The following is a 24,117-nucleotide window of genomic DNA, read 5'->3' on the forward strand; positions in this document are numbered from 1 at the left end:
ATGGATGCTCTTACTGACAGTTGTGGCTGCTTTGTGTGATGTATTGTTGTCTCTACCTTCTTGCCATTTGTGCTGTTGTCTGTGCCCAATAATGTTTGTACCATATTTTGTGCTGCTACCATGTTGTGTTGCTACCATGTCGTTCTTATATTGTGTTACTACCATGCTGTGTTGTCATGTGTTCCTGCCTTGCTATGTTGTTGTCTATCTTGTTGTGATGTGTGTTTTGTCCTATATTTATATTGTATTTATTTTTTATTTTTAATCCCAGGCCCCCGTCCCCGCAGGAGGCCTTTTGGTAGGCCGTCATTGTAAATAAGAATTTGTTCTTAACTAACTTGCCTTGTTAAATTAAATAAAAATAAACATGTTTTCTGGGCCTGGCTGCTTTTGTCTTGTTTTTGACAATTCAATTCTAACATTTAAACCTTTTCTCACCACTGTAGTAATGCATTTAGGTCGTTACCTCCATGTACTAATATATGGGAGGAAGCAGGATGACTTATAGTAGGAGGAACATCATGGCAGATGCCTATAGCAACATTTTTGCGTTCCTAAAACACACAGCAGTAATGTATGACATTAACAAGCATGGCCAGCAGGGCTCAGTCAATACTCAAATGAATGTCAATGCAATGCCAATGCCAACAGTCAGGTTTTGTGCCTTGTAGCCTATACTGTAAGATGGGCTGATGATTATGTGTTATAAACTTACAACTCTGAAAATCAGTATCCATTTGGGATATCAAGTAGGCCTATTGTCAACAGTGTCGACATTACTAAGAATGAATATTTCAGACAGCTTATTTCTATTTTAGGGTGATGCCTGACAGTCTGCCATGGACAGATGACCCAAAGCTATTGAGGTCGCAGGAGACTGATGGCAGTAGGGTAGCCTTCCCAAGTTGTGTAGTCTGATAGTGTTTGCCTATTCATGGAAAATGCATTTGGCTAATTATGTGCTTGTAATAATATTTGTTTTGCTGATATTTTAAAGAAAATGTGGTCTGCCCGTGTTTTGCATTTAGAGCCAGTCTAATCGCAGGGCACACCTATTTAATAAAAGTCTAGCTCAGGAAATGACGCGGGTCCACGCCCAAACTACAGTTGGAGATTCCTCGATATTCACAAACCACCAGTCGTGCATTTCACAGTATGCCAGTGGTTTATACAGTGCATACAATCGCCGAAGCCTGCGTGAACGACGCAAATCCAACTGGCTCGATTGTAGGGCGATGGATGACGTAAAGTTCCTACGTAAATGACGCAGTGGTGATTCGGTGTTTGATCCGCAGCTGCGGAATGGGAATGGGAATAGAAACGACGTATCTTTTCAGTGGTAAAAATTTGTCTGTCGGCTGGTATTACAACAACCAATTTCTTGGGACCAGCTACTTGAAGTAGTCTGATTGGGTTCGGGAGTTGTCCGGTTGGTTGTCACAGATGATACACACAATATATAAAGATTGTGTAGCCATTTATTTGTTCAACTTCACTGTCTGTCAGTGAGAAACATTGTATGGATGAACCTCCCGACTCTCATACATGGCGTGAAGAGACATCGGTCAGCGGATATCCTACATATCGACGACGTGTTGCAATTTATCGAAGAATTAAGACTTTGAATTCCAAGGCAGAGTAAATGGAGCGCGTGTCTGCATGGGTTTGACTGTAGGTTAGGGTATGATCCAGCTGCGAACCGTATCTGATTGCCTGGCCCGGATTCCAGTGGAACCTGTCACTTGAAGTACCGTGGCTGGATTCATAGGGAAATACGTGTGTGTTCTGTCAGCCACGGTTCAGCGCAATATTGTCGCTGCGGAATTTTACAGGGTTTATCCCCGGCAGAGCACTGGTCCAGTTCCGCGTGGAGGTGAGCTCGAGGTGGACACGCGTAGGATGGGAGAGCGAACAGAACAGATGCAGTGGGTCTTGGCAAAACATCGTCACAATACAGGTGAGAGAGAAGCCCAACGCCTGATCAATGGAATGGGATGGGGAGGGGTGTCATACAGTGACAGCGTGAATTTCTTATCTATTTAGACAATAGCCTTTTCTAAAATATCAACTGGGGTAGCAATATTACTCATGCGTTTTTTTCTTAGCTTTACCTACCTTGGTGATAAGGAAGAGATGAGGCAAATCCGGACATTAGGTTATATGGCTCAACAATTAGTGACAGGTCCATTATTGATTTAAGGAACGCTCAACCCACAGCAAACCTCGAAGATTAGGCTAGATGTATTCAAACCTTTTCTCTACCATGTCTTTGCTCCTTTATTATTGCATCATTGTGGAGTCTTTCTGCAGAATGTCCAGTGTTTTTGTATTCCTCTCAATAACCCTTTAGGACAGGGCAGGCTATGATGCTCATGTGCAGACATGCAGCAGGTGGAGAGAGACTGGATAAAGCACATGTAGCTCAATGGGTGAAGACAGAGCCTTTTAATCAGCCTCATAGCTTGCCTACAGAGAAATGCATGTCATACCAATAGAATGCCCAGTCACAATCACTTTATTTCCATGAGTGCCAAAATATCTTCCCTAGGTGCTCTGCATGTTTTCATGAAGGCTCAAACATGGACAAGTGGATCATGTAAGCTATGTGAGTTTGTATCACAGGTGTATGTCTGTGTATCAAGCACGATCTGTTTGCGGTAGCGTAAAAGTGATCTAAGTGATGTCCTGAAAGTTGTTACTACTTGGAGAGAGTTGTTATGAATGTTGTGTAATACTAGAAGACAAACGCCAGTGGGCAGAGAGATGCAGTGTACATGAATTACGGTCACGTTCAAAGCGTCTTCAGTGGATTTGAGACCCAGTTTGCCCCCTAAAGCTGGTTTAAATCCCTGTAGTAATCTCACATTCAGACTCAGTTTACCCAGGGGCATATTCATTATGCTCATTCTGTTGCTAAGCATTTCTTAAACGGAAGCAACTGGAACATAACGGGGCGGGACCTACAGGGGACCTACCTGAAGTTGTCCAATAGAAACTCTAGTTTTTTTTTTTTTACTGTGTTACAGTTCATATACTGTAAAGATATCAGTTGATCTTAAATAAATTCATTAGGGCCTAATCTATGGATTTCACATGACTTGGAGAACAGATATGCATCTGTTGGTCACAGATACCTTAAAAAAAAGATAGGGGTGTGGGTCAGAAAACCAGTCAGTATCTGGTGTGACCACCATTTGCCTCATGCAGCGCAACACATCTCCTTCGCATAGAGTTTGTCAGGCTGTTGATTATGGCCTGTGGAATGATGTCCCACTCTTCAATGGCTGTGCAAATTTTCTGGATATTGGCGGGAACTGGAACACGCTGTCGTACACTTCAATCCAGAGCATCCCAAACCAGCTCAATGTGTGACATGTCCAGTTAGTATGAAGGCCATGGAAGAATAGGGACATTTTCAGATTTGAGGAATTGTCTACAGATCTTTGTGACATGGGGACGTGCATTATCATGCAGAAACATGAGGTGATGGCGGCAGGTAAATGGCACGACAATGGGCCTCAGGATCTCATCACGGTATCTCTGTGCATTCAAATTGCCATCGATAAAATGCAGTTGTGTTCATTGTCCGTAGCTTATGCCTGCCCATACCATAACCCCACTGCCACCATGAGGCATTCTGTTCACAACGTTTACATCAGCAAACTGATCACCCACATGACACCATACACGCTGTCTGCCATCTGCCCGGTACAGTTGAAACCAGGATTTATCTGTGAAAAGCACACTTTTCCAGCGTGTCAGTGGCCATCGAATGTGAGCATTTGCCCACTGAAGTCGGTTATGACGCCAAACTGCAGTCGGGTCAAGACCCTGGGGAGGATGATGAGCACTCAGATGAGCTTCCCTAAGACAGTTTCTGACATCTTGTGCAGAAATTCGTTGGTTGTGCAAACCCACAGTTTCATCAGCTGTCCGGGTAGCTGGTCTCCGATGATCCCGCAGGTGAAGAAGCTGGATGTGGAGGTCCTGTGATGGCGTGGTTACACGTGGCCTGCAGTTGAGGCCGGTTGGATGTTCTGCCAAATTCTCTAAAACAACGTTGGTAGTAGCGGCTTATGGTAGAGAAATTAACATTAAATTCTCTGGCAACAGCTTTGATGGATATTCCTACAGTCACAACTGCACGTTCCCTCAACTGTGGCATTGTGTTGTGACAACTGCACATTTTAGTGGCCTTTTATTGCCCCCAGCACAAGGTACACCTGTGTAATGATCAAGCTGTTTAATCAGCTTCTTGAAATGTCACACCTGTCAGGTGGATGGATTAGCTTGGCAAATTAGAAATACTCACTAACAGGGATGTAAACAAATTTCTGCACCAAAGTTGAGAGAAATAAGCTTTATGTGCATATGAAAAATGTTTGGCATCTTTTAGCGCATGTTGCGTTTTATATTTTTGTTCTTTACAGTTGCAACACGTTCCATTTGGACTAATAATTACGCCTCAGTACTGTGGCTCTGCTGCTTCTCTACCTTAACCTGTCCTTTTCTCACTGCTTTCTTCACTTTTTCCTTCTCAACCTCTTTCCCATCGTTTATGGAACAAGCTTGATTTCAATACCTGAGATGGGACTGGAGTGTGTATGTGTGAGATGTACATTCATGTTGCAGACGCACAGATCTGTTTCCAGTAGAGGTGCTATTGTGATTTTGTTTTGGTCATTTCACAGCAACCACTCCCTAGCCAATAATTCCCATCACAACAAACTAGTGTCACGTTCTGGACTTCATGACCACAATGTACACGGATTTCTCCAACATGAGATTAAATCTGATATGGGAAAGATCACACTGGTGGTATGGCCATATTTGAAATGAAACTGCTTTTCTCAGAAACCTGGTGTCCCTGTCTGACAAACACAACCATTTAAAAGCCTAATAATCCATTAGATCTACAGTAGGGGGCTAAGAGGTTCCTAGCCACAGCACAACGGAATACTGTCTGTTTTGTTTACACCTGCTTCCACTTACTCCCTCCCTGCTGACTCCTCAACCCCCACAGAGTACCTGACGGTTGTGTCTTTCACAAAGTGTGTCTGAAATGACACCATATTCTCTATAGAGCCCTACAAACCCTAGTCAAAAGTAGTGCACTATAAAGGGAATAGGGTGCCTCTTTTTGACAGCCTCAATGTGCCAAACCACATATAATGTATGTCATTGACGGTTTTTGTATTAAAATCAAATCAAATGTATTTATATAGCCCTTCTTACATCAGCTGATATCTCAAAGTGCTGTACAGAAACCCAGCCTAAAACCCCAAACAGCAAGCAATGCAGGTGTAGAAGCACGGTGGCTAGAGGGAAAGGTTTATTCTGGAGTACTGTGATGGTCATGGCATTTTTGGACTACAAAAAGACTGTAAATGATTGACTAGTGAAGTAATTTACAGCTAAGGTTTATTGGGAGCTTATCAAGTCACATATGGTCATACATTAGGACCAAACATTTTGCAGCAGAAAATACTATAAAATCTATACAAATACTGAGCTATATTGTATGCAACATTTTTGGGGGAAATTATATTATTTTTGCAAATGCATTTTCTCAGAAATACATTTAGTTTAACAAGTAATATTTATTCTAAAAAAGGTGGTCAAAATTATTGCTTCCTCTGTTTTCAATATCTCACCCTGCGAGAATAGCAGCACAGCCTTTTTGTTAAAATGTTTTATGAGATAGGAGAACACATTGGGAGGGATCAGTCTTTTTTTCCTCATCTTTATCAAGGGTGGCAATAATTATGGACCTGACTGAATGCCACATACTGTATTTGTTCTAGTGTGTGGTGGTGAGAGGACACAGGTGTTTGTGGAAGCATAGGGGGAGAACTCCCAGTGCGTTGTGTATTTTGCGAGCCCAGCCTTGCGGTGTGAGGACTGAGGAGGATATTAGGGGTGCAGTGTGAAGTGTATTGGTGAGGTGTTCGGCATGAATAGGGGAGAGATTGGGACGTTATTGAGAGAGTCCACAGGGGGATGTTAACCCAGGCTGGCAGAGCGGTGCAGTTGTAGCAGGGCCCTGTCTCTCCCTCCCTCTGTCTCTCGGCTCCCAGCCCTGTACCCGTCTGCTCCAGCCTCCATGTGCAGCTCTCTCCCTTTCTGCCTGGGTCAGTGTCACACTATACACAGAGCTTCTCTCTTGTGAGTTCCTATATACTCGTCACACGCTCTCCTCCTCCGTTTCTCCTAGTAGACCTACTCCTCCATCTCCTCCTTCACCTCTGTCTGTTATTACGACATCCTCTTCCATGCACCATCCAGCCTACCTTTAACATGAAATCTCTAGCCTATCTCCCCCTCTTTCCTGTCTCCTCATCTTCCTGCTTTATCCAGCCATCTAGCCATCTTTCTCCCTGGACCACCTTCTTCTCACTCTACCCACACGCTCATTGTCTATTCATATTTTAGAAGACGTTTGTGACCGCGAAAACAGTGTCATGCGTTTGCACCATTTCCACAGTGAAGAAACCTACATTTTCTTTCTTATCCCCCCCCTCCCCATTCTTTATCTAGCTAATCCAGGTTCTTGTTTTGGCTTCATGCCGCTCTTTCCCTTTTTTAGACTGAAAGCCATGTGCCACTCACTCCCACTCTCCCTCTGCCTCTTTCTCTGTCTTTCGCTCACACTCCCGCCCACTCAATCCCTTTCACCTCTCCTCCCTCCACACTCTATTCTGTGACTTTGTGTGATAGTATATGCATTTGGATGTATTTGTGTAAATATGACGTTCTGATTGTGTAGCCCACTTGTTAGTGCGTACTCATTATGCATTATGTGCAGTGAAGTGTCTGTCTTTTGAGTCTGATAAAAAACATGAGCTAGCACACACCCAGAGAACATTATTTTATGTAGAGGTGCTGACTAACAGAGAATAAGCTATAAAAATAGTCGCACACTCCATATATAAACTCGGCATCCGAAACGTTGGTGATTTACCCAATAAATGACTGGGAGTTTATATATGGAGTGTGTGACTCTCTTCATTTTGATGTCTTGGAGTCTGGACAGAGAAAATAGAGCCTTCCTGTGTCGCATAGAACCGTGTGGTTTCTCCCTGTTTTATGAGAAGAAATTGGATTACTGTATTTAAGGATTTATTAGAGGAATTGGATTACTGTATTTAAGGATTTATTAGAGGAATTGGATCAAATGTATTATTACAGTTGTTCAATGTCAGAGTTTCCTCTACATAACTTGAAACTGTAACAAAAGTCAGCACGGAATGTTCCTTGATTTCAATTCTTCTGGTTATCCATGACCCCTCAGTGCCATACTGTATGACACTTGAGGCAGAAGGAATGGAACCAGCTAGTTCACGTGGCCTCAAACAGCCATGCACACAATGTTTTAGCACGATGTTTGTGTATGTACAGTGGGGTCTGGAATTATTGAATCCCTTAATAAAGATGAGCAAAAAATAAAAATATATATTTTATACTTACTCTCTCGTTCTCTGAGCAATTGTATAACAAGTAATTTTTTTATTTTTTTTTAAAGATGGTGGTACATTTTTGGGGATCCCCTTTCAATACTCCAACACCCTCCCATTGTGAGGATAACGACACTAAGCCTTTTTCTAAAATATTTTATGAAGTTGGATAACACTGCCTCCCGAGTGTCATCAAAGTGTCAAAGATCCACCAGCATATTTTACACAATGAGGTATTTTCTGCATATGCATTGTTCTTTCGAAGGCCAAACCCACCGCTTTCGAAGTGCAAACCCACTTAAAATCTATGCCAAACAAAAACTATTGATTTTAAAGTTTATCAACCCATACAACTCTATGCACAAGGAGTAATTAAACAAATGTACACTGAATATTTTACAAAACCACATTCATTGAAAGAACTAAGCAAAGATGGGAACATCATTTAGGTAAAATCTCACTCAGTTTGACCGTTCTTTTCCAAAAAATGTCTGCTCCAAATTCAAAGATGTCTGCAGAAAGAATGGGGTGTCAGCTATGACATGACACCTTGAGTTTGAAAAAATCTCACTACAGCAGTGTTCAATACCAGAAATTCGAGTACAGTACATTATACTCTAGTGTTCAATACTGTGTACTGAACTCTACTCCACACAATTCCACTGTAGTGTAATGTACTGAACTAATCTCTACTTTTCTTTACTGTTATGCTCTGTACTGTACTCTACTGTCCAAACTTGCGAAACATAGATGTCTATGATTGGTTCAGATTTGGTCCGGACTGGACCCCCAAAAAACTGTCTGTGGACATTGAAATCAAGGCCTGGGTGGACTGACAAAACTCTGTCCGGTGTCGGTCGGTGCTCAGTGGGTGAAGATGCTGGTTACAGTAAATGGAACGAGAGGGAGCTCATGGGTAGACGTCAGTAAGTGCTGGGAGAGGTGACATGCATTGGAGAGAGCGAGGTACGTGGTCAGTTGCACAAATGAATGCATTCAACCGAAATGTGTCTTTCACATTTAAGGGTGCAATATGCAGAAATCACTCCGCCATTTTGAACCAGTGACCTTTCAGTTACTGGCCCAACACTCTTAACCGCTAGGCTACCTGCCGGTAGGGGTTATCCAGACTTTTCACACTCTTGCTTTGACCACCAGATGACAGAAATGGTAAGAAAACTGTTATCAGCTGAACATAACAGTATGGCAGTGGAAGGGAGGACAGTAGCAGATGACCCAACTGTGGTTTGTGACTATTAGGATTTCCCAGTTTTAGCCAATTTAATTGCAGATATTCTGTTACAGATTTGGTAACATAATTTCAGTTTTTAATAACCAAATCATTCATAAACAAAATTTATATTAGTAAAAAACACTAACTAGTTGATAGGTCTCCACCTTGTTACTTCTGTGAACTTTAATTATCCTCCCTTCTCATGAGGGAGAAAGATTTGAAAATATCTTAAAGATATGTGGGGTTTTGGTAATGGAATTTTAAGGCACAAGGCAATGTTTCTTAAACTTCCAGAAGGCAGAAAAAGTATCCTAAACTACACTGAACAAAAATATAAATGCAACATGCAACAATTTCAAAGATTTTACAGTTCAAATAATGAAATCAGTCAATTTAAATTAATTAATTAGGCCCTAATCTATGGATTTCACCTGACTGGGAATACAGATATGCATCTATTCACAGATGCTTAAAAAAATAACATTTGGGGCGTGGATCAGCAAACAAGTACGTATCTGGTGTGACCACCATTTACCTCATGCAGCGTGACACTTCTCCTTCGCATAGAGTTGATCAGGCTGGTGATTGTGGCCTATGGAATGTTGTCCCACTCCTATTTAATGACTGTGCAAAGTTGCTGGATATTGGCGGGAACTTGAACATGCTGTTGCACACATCGATCCAGAGCATCCCAAACATGCTCAATGGGTGACATGTCTGGTGAGTATGCAGGCCATGGAAGAACTGGGATATTTTCAGCTTCCAGGAATTGTGAACAGATCCTTGCGACATGGGGCTGTGCGTTATCATGCAGCAGATGAATGGCACAACAATGGGCCTCAGGATCTCGTCACAGTATCTCTGTGCATTCAAATTGCCATTGATAAAATGCAGTTGTGTTCATTGTCCCTAGCTTATGCCCTCCCATACCATAACCCCACCACCACCATAGGGCACTCTGTTCACAACGTTGACATGTGGGCGGGTAAACCGCCCACACCATACACACTGTCTGCTATCTGCCCGCTACAAGCAGCGTGCCAGTGGCCATCAAAGGTGAGCATTTGCCCACAGAATTGAATTAAGACACTGAACTGCAGTCAGGTCAAGACCTGGGGAGGACAATGAGCATGTAGATGAGGTTCCCTGAGATGTTTATGACAGTGTGTGCAGAAATTCTTAGGTTATGCAGCTGTCCAGGTGGCTTGTCTCTGATGATCCCTCAGGTGAAGAAGCTGGATGTGGAGGTCCTGTGGTGGCGTGGTTACACGTGGCCTGCAGTTATGAGGCCGGTTGGACGTACTGCCAAATTCTCTAAAACAACGTTGGAGGGGGCTTTTGGTAAAGAAATGAACATTAAATTCTCTGGCAATGGCGTTGGACATTCTTGTAGTCAGCATGCCAATTGCACGCTCCCTCAACTTGAGACATCTGTGGCATTGTGTTGTATGACAAAACTGCACATTTTTAGAGTGGCCTATTATTGTCTCCAGCACATGGTGCACCTGTGTAATGATCAAGCTATTTAATCAGCTTCTTGAAATGCCACACCTGTCAGGTGGATGGATTAGCTTGGCAAATTTCAAATGCTTACTAACGGGGATGTAAAAAAATTTCTGCACCAAATTTCAGAGAAATAAGCTTTTTGTGCGTATGGAACATTTCTGGGATATTTTATTTCAGCTCATGAAACATGGGACCAACACTTTACATGTTGTGTTTATATTTTTGTTCAGTGTAAATGTGTTTTGATATGGGGTCTTTACCTAAACATTATTGTGTTTTTATGATATCTTTTTAAGACTTTTTCTGGTAGATTTTTCATGTTTGACAAGAAATCAACGCCTTTGTTTATCCATTTTTTTTTTAGGATAAAATGTTTTTTTTTATATATTCCTTTATTTCTCAGAGACAGATATATATATATAGATATATATGACTCGTAGTTTTCATTTGACACCCAATTTGACATGTTGGTGCTCATGGGTAATTTTACATGGAAATGACCCATAGCACCGGTTCCAATCCAAATTCCAATGCCGTTTAGCAAACTCCAGGGGCACTGGATAAGGTCAATGACATCAAGAATTGTATCAAGTACCACTACATTTTAACTAAAAACCTGGTTGCCTGTGCAAGGAGGCTGAAACATGTGAAACTTCCTGCAAGACATTGACCCCAAGCACACACAAGTCCATAAGCATAGATGAAGGATATCGAAGGATTCTCTATGGAGGAATGGTCTATGATCAATCCCAATGTGTTCTCCAGTCTTATAAAACATTTTAGAAAAAGGCTCAGCGTCGTTATCCTTGGAGCGTGCTGGAGTTTTGAAAACCGGGGGATCCAATAATTTTGAGCCCTTTTCTTTTTTGATTTTGATTTTTTATTACTTGTTCAACAAAATCTCTTTCTCTGAGAAATTATATTTTTAGGGCATACAATTGTTTGTATTTTTGGGGCACACAATATAGCTCAGTATTATTTATTCTATACTGTATTATTTTGCTTTTCTTTATCAAGGGATCCAATAATTCTAGATACCACCGTATACACAGTCACCTCCAAAGACATTGTGATGAGGTGACAGCTAGCTTTCAGATTAAGTGTCAAAGAATGTCAACCAGCCATACCGACATAGAGACTGAAGCATTGGACTGGGAATAATTGGACTGCATCTAATCAACTAATCACACATCGAATTACTTACCAATATACCTCCATCTATCCTACCTCCTCAAATTCATCTGGCCTCAAATGGCTGTGAAATGAAATGTGGGTCGAAGATAGTGCTGATGGTTTGGAGTGGGTGGGTTTGGGTCATAGCATCAATTACTTCACTATGATGAGATTTTCTATCAGGTAAAAGGCCACCTAGGGTGATAGGCAGTATGTTTACAAAATACCTCATTCAATTTGATCAGTTAACCTGTTTTTACCAAGCAGTTTGAAAATGAATTTTCTCTGTAATGTTTGATTTAGTAGTAGGCCTAGCCTATATGAGATCAACCTCACCTGAAGGAAAGCATTACAAATACCACACTTTTTAGAGCTTTATGACAGTAATGGGAGTGATTACACGGTTTGTTTGTTTATTTTCAAACCAGTTGTATTGCTCTGTGTGTTTGCAGAGATGTCCTAAGGTCTAGAGACAGTCTATTTGCTTTTACGGGCGAACCCTCCTGAGTTGGCCTAAAACGGAGAGGGAGAGGGAGGCAAGATGTTTGCTTACCAAACTGAAATGTGAAGCATCACTGTGTGACCCACTTACACTTGACCTGATGCAAATGGCACGTGGAGACTGCCGCAGTTACACTCAAACTGCTGTATGAGACTGGAACAGTTTGGTTTAATGTGCTGCACTAGCCTGGGCTTAAACAAGCTTGGCACAATAAACCTGCTGTAACTAGTATGTGAAATAGGGATCCGTCTGTTAAGTTAATCTCGTCCCTTTTTCAGGACCCTGTCTTTTAAAGATAATTTGTAAAAATCCAAGTAACTTCACAGATCTTCATTGTAAAGGTTTTAAACACTGTTTCCCATGCTTGTTCAATGAACCATAAACAATTAATGAACATGCACCTGTGGAACAGTCGTTAAGACACTAACAGCTTACAGACGGAAGGCAATTAAGGTCACAGTTATGAAAACTTAGGACACTAAGGAGGCCTTTCTACTGACTCTGAAAAACACCAAAGAAAGATGTCTGGGGTCCCTGCTCATCTGCATGAATATGCTGCAAGGAGGCACGAGGACTGCAGATGTGGCCAGGGCAATAAATTGCCATGTCCATACTGTGAGACGCCTAAGACAGCGCTACAGGGAGACAGGACGTACAGCTGATTGTCCTCGCAGTGGCAGACCACGTCTAACAACACCTGCACAGGATCGGTACATCTGAACATCACACCTGCGGGACAGGTAAAGGAAGGCAACAACAACTGCCCGAGTTACACCAGGAATTCACAATCCCTCCATCAGTGCTCAGACTGTCTGCAATAGGCTGAGAGAGTCTGGACTGAGGGCTTGTCGGGCCTGTTGTAAGGCAGGTCCTCACCAGACATCACCGGCAACAACGTCGCCTATGGGCACAAACCCGCCGTTGCTGGACCAGACAGGACTGGCAAAAAGTGCTCTTCACTGACGAGTTGCGGTTTTGTCTCACCAGGGGTGATGGTCGGATTCACATTTATTGTTGAAGGAATGAGCATTACACTGAGGCTTGTACTCTGGAGCGGGATCGATTTGGAGGTGGAGGGTCCGTCATGGTCTGGGCCGGTGTGTCACATCGGACTGAGCTTGTTGTCATTGCAGGCAATCTCAACGCTGTGCGTTACAGGGATGACATCCTCCCTCGTGGTACCCTTCCTGCAGGCTCATCCTGACATGACCCTCCAGCATGACAATGACACCAGCGATACTGCTCATTCTGTGCGTGATTTCCTGCAAGACAGGAATGTCAGTGTTCTGCCATGGCCAGCGAAGAGCCCGGATCTCAATCCCATTGAGCACGTCTGGGACCTGTTGGATCGGAGGGTGAGGGCTAGGGCCATTCCCCCCAGAAATGTCCGGGAACTTGCAGGTGCCTTGTTACCCCACTCTTCCAACATCTCACAGCAAGAACTGGCAAATGTGGTGCAGTCCATGAGAAGGAGATGCACTGCAGTACTTAGTGCAGCTGGTGGCCACACCCAATACTGACTGTTACTTTTGTTTTTGACCCTCCCCCTCCTTTGTTCACGGACATTATTCCATTTCTGTTAGTCACATGTCTGTGGAACTTGTTCAGGTTATGTCTGTTGAATCTTGTCATGTTCATACAAATATTTACACATGTTAAGTTTGCTGAAAATAAACACAGTTGACAGTGAGGGCGTTTCTTTTTTTGCTGAGTTCATATGTAGTTATGAAATTGTGAAAATGTTCAGTATTCCACCCATGAGGCCACTAGGTCATTTTAATACAGGAAAGGGTTTTAATCATTGTTTTGAGTGACGTCACTGGACAGACAAATCACTATGCTGAAGAGGTTTCTCTCCGAGTGTGCTGTGTGGGGAACAAACATTTCTCACATGCAGGGACTTGTCATACAAACATTTCACAAAACACATGTTAGTTGGATTCACAGATCCAAATTAGATTCACAGATCCAAATTAGAATAGATCGTAGTAGTGAGAGATTCTATGACTCACAGTTGACAGAATGGAGAGAACTGTCTTGCAGAGTGGCCTGAAACCGCATACGCAATACTACATTTCCCCAAAGGGACACAAAGAAATTCATTTAATGGACTGTTATTTCTCTTTGCTCAGTTGAGCTGTTCTTGCCATAATATGGACTTGGTCTTTTAAGAAATAGGGCTGTCTTCTGTATACCACCCCTACCTTGTCACATCACAACTGATTGGCTCAAACGCCTTAAGAAGGAAAGAAATTCCACAAATTAACTTAACAAGGCACACCTGTTAATTGAAATGCATTCCAGGTGACTACCTCATGAAACTGGTTGAGTGAATGACAGGAGTGAGCAAAGCTGTCAAGGCAAAGGGTGGATACTTGGAAGAATCTCAAATGTATGAAATATATTTTGATTTGTTTAACACATTTATTTTTGGTTACTACATGATTCCATGTGTGAAATGTAATAGTTTTGATGTCTTCACTATTATTCTACAATGTAGAAAATAGTACAAATTAAGAAAAACCCTGGAATGAGTAGGTCTGTCCAAACCTTTGACTGGTACTGTATGTTCTCTCTTCAACTGGTTTGGAGACATTTCTAACAGCTTAATATGGTCTTTGCATTTCCAAGCTGAAGGTGCCATCCACATTCCTAAAATGTGCTTCTTTGAGGTCTTTATGACCTGGAAGTCTCTTGGTATCACTTAGCTTTCCTGCCATGTTGATGCTGAGTCTGTTGAATAAAATGGCTCATTATTATATCCCTACAATATTTCTCAATTCTTTCTTCATTTTACACCACAAAAGAAAACACTTTCAAAAGTTTTCCAATTCAACAGAACCCCAGTTCTACAGACCTAAGTCCATTTGATAAATATTTACCCAGTCTTGCACATCTCTAGGGTGATGGATGCCCTACGCTAAGCGCATGCGTTGGCCTGTGGGTTTAAGACATGCACTGATGAGTGGTTAATATCCTCGTTTTGAAGCTACAGTAGAAAAACCCACTTCAGCAGAGGTCACAGTCCTGACTGGCCGGCTGGACGGTGGAACTCTGCTTGGGTGGGCTCTGGGTAGATCACTGCCATATGGGAGGGCTTGGAGTTGGACAGTGGATATGACTGTGAGATGAGCTGGGTGTTGTCTGTATGAGCACTAATGGAGTGCAGCCAAACCAAGGGCTATGGTAGCACTTGGGCTTACTATTTTTTTTATCGTCAAAGGAATTTATCCCAAATGAATTATGCTGTATGGAATACAGTGTCTATTACCTGGGTATTGTGGATTTGTGTTGACTGTCATACATGTATGGTTCCTAGAATAGCCTACCAGTTGGCAAAGGAAAGCTATTTACGCCTGCCATTAAATCCATACTCTCTTTGTTAGAGGTTCTAGGAGCCATTGCCCTAAAATGCAAGCAATGTTAATAGTTAATATGTAACTTATTATACTTTCTGAAAGACAAAGGGACAGTTGGGGGTTTGAGAACAGAAACTCAGCTTCTCCCTACAATTGTATTTTATTTTTATTTCACTTTTATTTTACTAGGCAGGTCAGTTAAGAACAAATTCTTATTTAAAATGACGGCCTACACCGGCCAAACCCAGTTGACGCTGGGCCAATTGTGCGCCGCCCTATGGGACTCCCAATCACAGCCGGTTGTGATACAGCCTGGATTCGAACCAGGGTGTCTGTAGTGACACCTCTAGCACTGAGATGCAGTGCCTTAGACTGCTGCGCCACCCGGGAGCCTTCTACTCTGTCATCTTCTCCGTTAATACCTGTCCCAGACTTTTCTAAATCTAGGCCTAATCAGATTCAATAAAAACACATGGGCTTATTGGTATGAGAGAGTGTGTGCTGCTTCACTGATCCTATTGATATAGCCTTTCCAATTAAAGTGGTAGTGTGTTCCACTGGTAAGATCCCCATGGGGACGGCAACCTGTATCTAGGCTATAACACACTGCCTGGAGGAGAGGAGGGTCAGGTTTGGAATGAGGACGTCACTGTCCCAAGTGGTGGAGGACAGACCTCCTACATTGTGGGACCTGCTATATTTCATTAGCCTGATTTGTTTCGGCCTAAATGAGGTGTTTACTCTCTTATTCCTTTTTCCCTCTTCTCTTGTTCCCCTCCTCCTTCCCTCCTCTCTATAATGTGAGTCACACCCACAGGAAGCCATGTGGCAGCCGGCGACCGGGGTGGCAGAGCAGTAATGTTGTCCTAATCTGTAGTGAGACCATATAGACCTGTCACACTGTTTAGTCAGCCTTTATTGAAGCATACACTAGACATAGTATGTCTTGAAAATCATTGAATATGTAGTTGCTGACTTTATCCAGTTTTAGGATCCCTGCCCCCACGCTATAGTTAAATTCTCTATAAAATGAGTCACAAACTTGGTACACTGTCACACTAGGCGTTCCTTACATGGTTTTAACCATCTGCTACCCATGTGTTTTGTGACAGTGGGCTTTGCTTCTGTTTTGACCAAATATGCTAACGGAATACCACTACAGGCTAAGGCTAGCCACCTCTCCAGATATGCTAACGGCATACCACTACAGGCTAAGGCTAGCCACCTCTCCAGATATGCTAACGGCATACCACTACAGGCTAAGGCTAGCCACCTCTCCAGATATGCTAACGGCATACCACTACAGGCTAAGGCTAGCCACCTCTCCAGATATGCTAACGGCATACCACTACAGGCTAAGGCTAGCCACCTCTCCAGATATGCTAACGGCATACCACTACAGGCTAAGGCTAGCCACCTCTCCAGATATGCTAACGCTCTCCCTCTCTTTTACTTCAGTTCAATCTAGGCCTAAGGCACTTTTGACTTGTTTTGGATAAAGGGAAGGGAAGAATGGAAAGGGGTGTTCACGTTACCAGAGCATATGGTAACAAACAGACCCATTGAAACAAGTCCTCTCTCACACCCTCACTCATTACCTGGGCCACATTATCCACATAAACCATCTTAGCCATTACCCCACTGTCTCCCTCCCTCCCCCTCTCACACTCTCTTTCCCTCCATATTTCCATTTCACCTCTCTCTTTCCATCTGGAGAGTTTCATTGTGAGAAGAAACAGAGCGTTCTGCTATAGTCTGACTGATGCTGCAGAGCTTTGAGGAAGTCTTGGCTATTATGAAAGCTGGTCAGTGGGGAAAGAGGGTCTGGCCTTTTGATCACACCATAATGTGGACATTGCTTTTTTATTTCTTGTTCTCTCTTGCTTTCTCAGAGGGCAGCAATGCTGGGTACTGTGGGCAGGATTTGTTAAAGCCAAGGGTGTGTGTTAAACCACTATTTTAAGCGCTCTTTTGTTCGAGATTATAAAGATTTGTCATAACGTGCTGTTTTCTTCCTCTCTCCCTCACAGGGCAGTGATGCCTGGTATGGTGATGTTTCGGCGGCGCTGGTCAGTTGGCAGTGATGACCTAGTGCTGCCCGCCCTCTTCCTCTTTCTACTGCACTGCGTCTGGTGAGTACTGCGTTTGGATGTTTCTCTCTGTGAGTGTATGTTCCTGTGTGTCTGTGGTCCGGAGTTCCCACACCAAGCTAAAAGTATGAAGCTGTATTTGAGATGGAATATTTACCCCCAAAAATGTTGTCTGAACCATGGGTGTGTCATCTGTGTGACCATGCCCCTCCCTCCCCTCCAGGCTGGTGGTTCTGTCTGTGGTTCTGTTCGGCCTGCCCTATGGCTCGGACCAGTCCTGCTCGGTCACCCTGGTGGACCATGGCCGGGGGTACCTGGGCATCTTGGTCAGCTGCCTGATCTGTGAGAGCGCCATCATATGGCTGAGTATGAGAGGCAGCATCCTCTACACACAGCCCAGAGAAGCTGTGCAGTATGTCATCTACATACGACTAGGTAAGACACACCAGCCTGTTATCACAGACACACGCTGTATGTATGTATGTATGTATGTATATATGTATGTATGTCACGCTTAACATTCAGTGCCTTCGGAAATTATTCAGACCCCTTGATTTTTCCACATTTTATTGTTAGTCTTTTCCTTAAACTGATTAAATTGTATTTTTTCCCTCATAATGACATATAGCAAAAACACGTTTTTAGAAATGTTTGCTAATTTAAAAAAAATTCCAAACGGAAATATTACATTTACATAAGTATTCAGACCTTTTACTCAGTGCTTTGTTGAAGCACCTTTGGCAATTATCACAGTCTTCTTGGGTATGACTACAAGCTTGGCACATCTTTATTTGGGGAGTTTCTCCCATTCTTCTCTGCAGATCCTCTCAAGCTCTATCAGGTTGGATGGGGAGCATTGCTGCACAGCTATTTTCGGGTCTCTCCAGAGAAGTTCGATCGGGTTCAAGTCCGGGCTCTGGCTGGGCCACTCAAGGACATTGAGACGTGTCCCGAATCCACTCCTGTGTTGTCTTGGCTGTGTGCTTAGGGTCGTTGTCCTGTTTGAAGGTGAACCTTCGCCCCAGTCTGAGGTCCTGAGCGCTCTGGAGCAGGTTTTCATCAAGGATCTCTCTGTACTTTGCTCTGTTCGTCTTTGCCGCGATCCTGACTAGTTTCCCAGTCCCTGCTGCTGAAAAACATTCCCACAGCATGATGCTGCCACCACCATGCTTCACCGTAGGGATGGTGCGAGGTTTCCTCCAGAAGTGACGCTTGGCATTCAGGCGAAAAATAATCTTGCTTCTCATGGTTTGAGAGTCTTTAGGTGCCTTTTGGCAAACTCCAAGCGGGCTGTCATGTGCCTTTTACTGAGGAGTGGCTTCCATCTGGCCACTCTACCATAAATGCCTGATTGATGGAGTGCTGCAGAGATGGCTGTCCTTCTGGATGGTTCTCCCATCTCCACAGAGGAGTGAACATTGGGTCCTTAGTCACCTCCTTGACTTAGGCCCTTCTCCCCCGATTGTTCAGTTTGGCCGGACAGGCAGCTCTAGGGAGGGTCTTGGGGGTTCCAAACTTCTGCCATTTAAGAATGATGGAGGCCACTGTGTTTTTGGACCTTCAATGCTGCAGACATTATTTGATATTCTTCCCCAGATCTGTGCCTTGACACAATCCTGTCTTGGAGCTCATGTCCTTCGACCTCATGTCTCTGACATGCACTATGGGACCTTATATAGACAGGTGTGTGCCTTTCCAAATCATGTCCAATCAATTGAATTTACCACAGGTGGACTCCAAGTTGTAGAAACATCTCAAGGATGATCAATGGAAACAGGATCTCATAGCAAAGGGTCTGAATACTTATGTAATGTTGGAATCGGCTAAACTTTGAACATTGAGATATTAAATAAATGATAGAGACGAAGCCTTGAATAGAAAGAATCTGTAGCAACCCAGAAGGCTTTGGAATGTGTTTGATGGAGGAGAGGAGAGCGATGTGTTGATGTAGGAAAGACAGATGGACATCTGTGGATTAGGTGGAGGAGGGGTTGAGGTCAGGAGGTGAGGGGTGAGGTCAGTTCCCCTTAAGAGAGTAATCAGGGTTAGTGTCTGGTTACCTTCTTTCTCTTGGGCATAAACTAAGGATGGAGAGAGGGAGTGTCTTAAGTAGGATGTGTATATAAACTGTGATGTGAGAAATGTTTTGCTGTCTGATTACAGCTGTACAGAACCTTTGGGAATGATTAAACTTGGTTAAAGCTTCTCTAGTGTCCGTGAGTTATTTACTCTGAAAAATAAGAACCTAAGGTTTCGTTTTTGCAAAAATTTTGCTAACATTTCTAAAACCTGTTTTTGCTTCATCATCATTATGGGGTATTGTGTGTAGATTGCTGAGGATTCTTTTTTTTTTAAATCCATTTTAGAATAAGCCTGTAACGTAACAAAATGTGGAAAAATTTGAGGGGTCTGAATACTTTCCGAAGTATCCTGTCTAATTTCACAAGATTGAGTAATGTTGTTTCTCTTCCCTCCTACTTTCTCTCTTTCAGCCATCTTGTTGGTGGAGTTGGTATATGCAGTGGTGGGGATCGCCTGGCTTTTCCAATACTACCAACCGTGCTCTGATGTCACTGCCAAGAACCTTGCTTTGGGTGAGTTAGAGAGGGAGTATGAGGGAGCAGCAATCACTAGAGTAAATATGTTGTAGACTAGAGTAATCTTCGAAGAGAACAAGGATGGACTTGTAAAACAAAGTAATGGAGTAGAAATGCCCATGGGCATGTTTTGCTTTTCTTACACCATTGGGTGGTTCGTTATGAAGATCACAATATATCAAAACTATCCTGTCTCCCCCCCAGGGATTGTGGTGTGCAATTGGCTGGTGATCTTCAGCGTGTGCTTCACCCTCATGTGTACCTTTGACCCCACGGGACGCACATTTGTCAAACTGAAAGCCACCCGGCGACGCCAACGCAACCTCACCACCTACACCCTCAGGTTGGTACCCTCTTCCCTGCATACTACCATCTGTACACCCTTAGGTTGGTACGATCTGCCCTACACACTACCATCTCTAAACCCTCAGGTTGGTACCCTCTGCCCGACACACTACTACCATCTGCCCTACACACTACTACCCTCTCTGCCCTACTCTGTCCATACCCAGCACAGCACACTAAGGTAACCATCCTGCTGTGCCTCACTTCCTCAGACACAGGCTAGAGGAGGGCCAAGCCAGCAGCTGGAGCAGGAGACTGAAGTTCTTCATGTGCTGCACCCGAGCCCAGGACACACAGTCTGTGAGGGAAATAGAATTCATGTTTCTCTATCCATCACCCAACTTCATATATGATACAAGCTATTTAGTGACAATCAATGGTTGTGGTTGGGATCCATTCTTGTGGTTATTCATGGTTCAACCTCTGTCTATCCTCTTCTATTAGGATGCGTATTCTGAGGTGGCCAGCCTGTTTGCAGAGTTCTTCAGAGATCTGGACATTGTGCCTAGTGACATCATAGCTGGCCTGGTGCTGCTTCGCCAGAGACAGAGGTCCAGCAGAGATGCCATCCTGGACCAGGTAACGGGATGGGGTCCAGTGTGGAGAGCGAAAGAGAGAGGGATGGTGGGATAGGCAACAGGTAAAATGGTAACAGAGTTGGAGGGCCTCTTTGTGTTTGACAGTCTTATTAGTGTGTGAAATTGTTGTTTTTCTCCCTCAGGCCAACAATGACATTTTAGCCTTCTTATCTGGAATGCCTGTAACTCGCAACACCAAATACCTGGACCTTAAGAACTCGGTGAGTGTGTGTTTGTGGATTTATATTGAACATCTAAGGCAGCGGTGTAGCCTCTGTCTCTGTTTGTGGATGTATTTTTAACATTGTGTGTGTCCCTCAGACGGAGATGGGCATGTACAAGGAGGTGTGTTACTACATGCTGTTTGCCCTGGCAGCGTACGGCTGGCCCATGTACCTGATGAGGAAGCCTGCGTGTGGGCTGTGCCGCCTGGCCAGCTCCTGCCAGTAAGTCTGCCTGCCTCCCTCCCATCCCATACACTTACACCGGTTTCACATTTCACATTCATCAGTATTGACAAAGTGGTAATCCACTGGGACAATAACACTCTGGTCAAACCCCACTCTCTGACAGAGTGGGTAAACAATGGAGCACTGACACACAGCGTGTTCCACTCCACTGTTCAGACAAAACACTGACCCACGCACTAACCACTTGACTAGTGATACAAAGACCTAAAAACACTGAATCACACATATGTTTGGGTTTTAGACTCACACACTCAGTCTAAGGACCTATTGTAGTAATCTCTCTCCATCGCTCCCCTTTCTTTCTCTCGTCTCTGTCTGTACTCTCTTTCTTTCTCTTTCCCTCTTTCTTTCTTTTTCTCTCTTTCTCTCGCTTTCATTTTCTTTTCTCTTTCTCTCGTTCTCTCTTTTTCTTTTTCTCGCCCTTTCTTTTTCTTTCTCTCTTTCCCTCTTTCTTTTCCTCTTTCTTTCGCTTTCCCTCTTTTTCTCTTTCTCTGGCTTTCTTTTTTCTTTCTCTCTTTCCCTCTTTCTTTCTTTTTCTCTCGTTCTCTCTTTCTCTCTCGTTCTCTTCTTTTTCTCTCTCGTTCTCTCTTTCTCTCTCCCTCTTTCTTTCTTTTTCTCTCTCTTTCTTTCATTTTCTTTTTTCTCGCTCTCGCTCTCTTTTTCTCGCTCTCGTTCTCTCTTTCTCGTTCTCTTTCTTTTTCGCTTGTTCTCTTTCTCTTTTTCTCTCCCTTTCTTTTTCTTTCTCTTTTTCTTTTTCTCATTCTCTTTTTCTCTCGTTCTTTTTCTCTTTTCTCGTTCTCTTTCTCTTGTTCTTTTTCTCTCTTTCCCTCTTTCTTTCTTTTTCTCTCTTTCTCTCGCTTTCTCTCATTTTATTTTTCTCGCTCTCGTTCTCTTTTTCGCTCTCGTTCTCTCTTTTTCTCTCGTTCTCTTTTTCTCTCGTTCTCTTTTTCTCTCCCTTTCTTTCTCTTTCCCTCTTTCTTTTTCTCTCTTTCTTTTACTTTTTCTCTTCTCTCGCTTTCTTTCTTTCATTTTCTTTTTTCTTTCGCTTTCTTTTTCTCGCTCTCGTTCTTTTTTCTCTCGTTCTTTTTCGTTCTCTCTCGTTCTTTTTCGTTCTCTTTTTCTCTTTCTTTTTCTCTCTCTCTCGCTCTTTCTTTTTCTTTCTCTCGTTCCCTCTCTTGCTCGCTCTTTCTCTCTTTTACTCTCTTCTCTCTTTTCTCTTGCTCTTTTGCTCTTTTACTCTTTTTTTACTCTTTCTTTCTCTTTTTGTCTTTCTCCCTCTCTTTTTCTCTCGCTCTCTTTCGCTCTTTTACTCTTTCTCTCGCTCTCTTTTTCTCTTGCTCTTTCTCGCTATTTCTCTTTCTTTCTCGCTCTCTCTCTTGCTCTCTTTCTTTTTCTCTTTCTTTGCTCTCTTCTTCTCTCTCTTTCTTCTCTCTCCTCTCTCAGCTGTACATCAGGGTCTGGCTCTAGGCTGTCCCAGACAGTGACAGTGGAGGAGGATAACTGTTGTGGCTGTAACGTCCTGGCTATCCGCCGCCACTTCCTGGACAGAGAGCTGAAGCAGGTCCACGTTGTCTACACATCCTGGCACGACGCGGTGAGTAGAGTACCAAATGGATGGGTGACAGCCTTAGAGGTCAGGGGTCAGTCTGGACAATTACCAGGCATGAGTAGAATACAGAAGATACAACATGCAGTGTTAGTAGAAGCAATTTGCAAAGTACAGATGAACAGGTTTGTCAATCATGAACATGATTTGTCATATTGTCTGTCAGTCAAAAATTTGCTGTATCACTCTCCTTGGAATTGTTTCTCTAAATAATCACTTGATGATATATTGCACTTAGTTCCCTCAATAATATATGTAATATAACACCTTGCATGTAATATAACACCTTGCATGTAATATAACACCTTGCATTGCTCTGTACCAAGGGAAGTAAATCACACTGCCAATCTGCTGGCTGGACAAATACTATCCCAATCACATCCAAAATATTCCACCTGTTAATTATTTTCTGTTCACAGAGGGAAGTTGCCGTAGCGATAAAGAGAGCACTCAAAACACACTAACTGATTTGTAAAGCAGACTTCTCTGTTAACTGGGCCAAGTCTGACTTTCCATCCATTAAACCACACCATGCAGGCTAGCTAGCAGAAGAGTGGAGGGTCTGGACTCTGCTGACTCGCATCACAGAGGGAGTTAGGTCAGGACACTCCATGATGGAAGTCATCATTATAGTCCTTGGCTGTTTCTTCTGCGATACCTTTTATTGATGTGTGTAACTAAAATAACTAGATTTAGCTGCTACCTCTCACTATTCTCTCTCCCCTTCATAGGTTTACGAGACACCTTTCTTTGTGGCTGTGGATCATGGGAAAAAGAAAGTTGTCATCAGCATTCGAGGAACCCTGTCCCCCAAAGTAAGACACAGTGACAAACCAATGACTCACAAGTGACTGACCAGAGAGTCATCTAACTACCATGGTTGTGTCCCAAATGGCAATCTATTTCCTATATATTGCAACACTTTTGACAAGAGCTTCTGGTTGAAAGTTGTGCATGTAGGGTTTAAAAAAAGAGTCAGGGTGATGGCACCTCCCAAAAAGACTGCAACAGCCTACACAGTCCACTATATAGGCCAAAAGATGCTATTTGGGATGCAGACAATGAATCACAACTGAATGACCAGATAGTCACCAAAGTCCATGTCAGTCAATTATGGAGCACAATACAATGTTATGCAGTACAACGACTTTCAGTGAAGTTAAATTCCTCACAGTTCTATGACATCAAATTCCCATGAAGTCT

General features: G+C 43.1%; 1 protein-coding gene across 2 annotated transcripts in view; it reads left to right on the plus strand.

Moving 5' to 3' along the window:
* The first annotated feature begins 1,159 nt into the window (after nt 1-1,159).
* Nucleotides 1,160-24,117, plus strand: part of LOC106587509 (diacylglycerol lipase-alpha) — a 40,691-nt gene continuing 17,733 nt past the window's right edge. The window contains exons 1-11 of one of the 2 annotated variants that reach the window (XM_014175960.2): nt 1,160-1,957; nt 17,259-17,360; nt 17,542-17,753; nt 19,811-19,912; nt 20,120-20,258; nt 20,473-20,560; nt 20,705-20,839; nt 20,982-21,059; nt 21,160-21,284; nt 22,752-22,902; nt 23,646-23,729. In XM_014175960.2, the coding sequence (XP_014031435.1) occupies nt 17,266-17,360; nt 17,542-17,753; nt 19,811-19,912; nt 20,120-20,258; nt 20,473-20,560; nt 20,705-20,839; nt 20,982-21,059; nt 21,160-21,284; nt 22,752-22,902; nt 23,646-23,729 (1,209 nt within the window). In that variant the 5' untranslated portion in view covers nt 1,160-1,957; nt 17,259-17,265. The remainder of the gene's footprint in view (nt 1,958-17,258; nt 17,361-17,541; nt 17,754-19,810; nt 19,913-20,119; nt 20,259-20,472; nt 20,561-20,704; nt 20,840-20,981; nt 21,060-21,159; nt 21,285-22,751; nt 22,903-23,645; nt 23,730-24,117) is intronic. The other variant, XM_014175959.2, reaches the window with a different exon arrangement.

The sequence above is a fragment of the Salmo salar genome, chromosome ssa26, assembly GCF_905237065.1.
Source record: "Salmo salar chromosome ssa26, Ssal_v3.1, whole genome shotgun sequence".
Classification (NCBI taxonomy): Eukaryota; Metazoa; Chordata; class Actinopteri; order Salmoniformes; family Salmonidae; genus Salmo; species Salmo salar.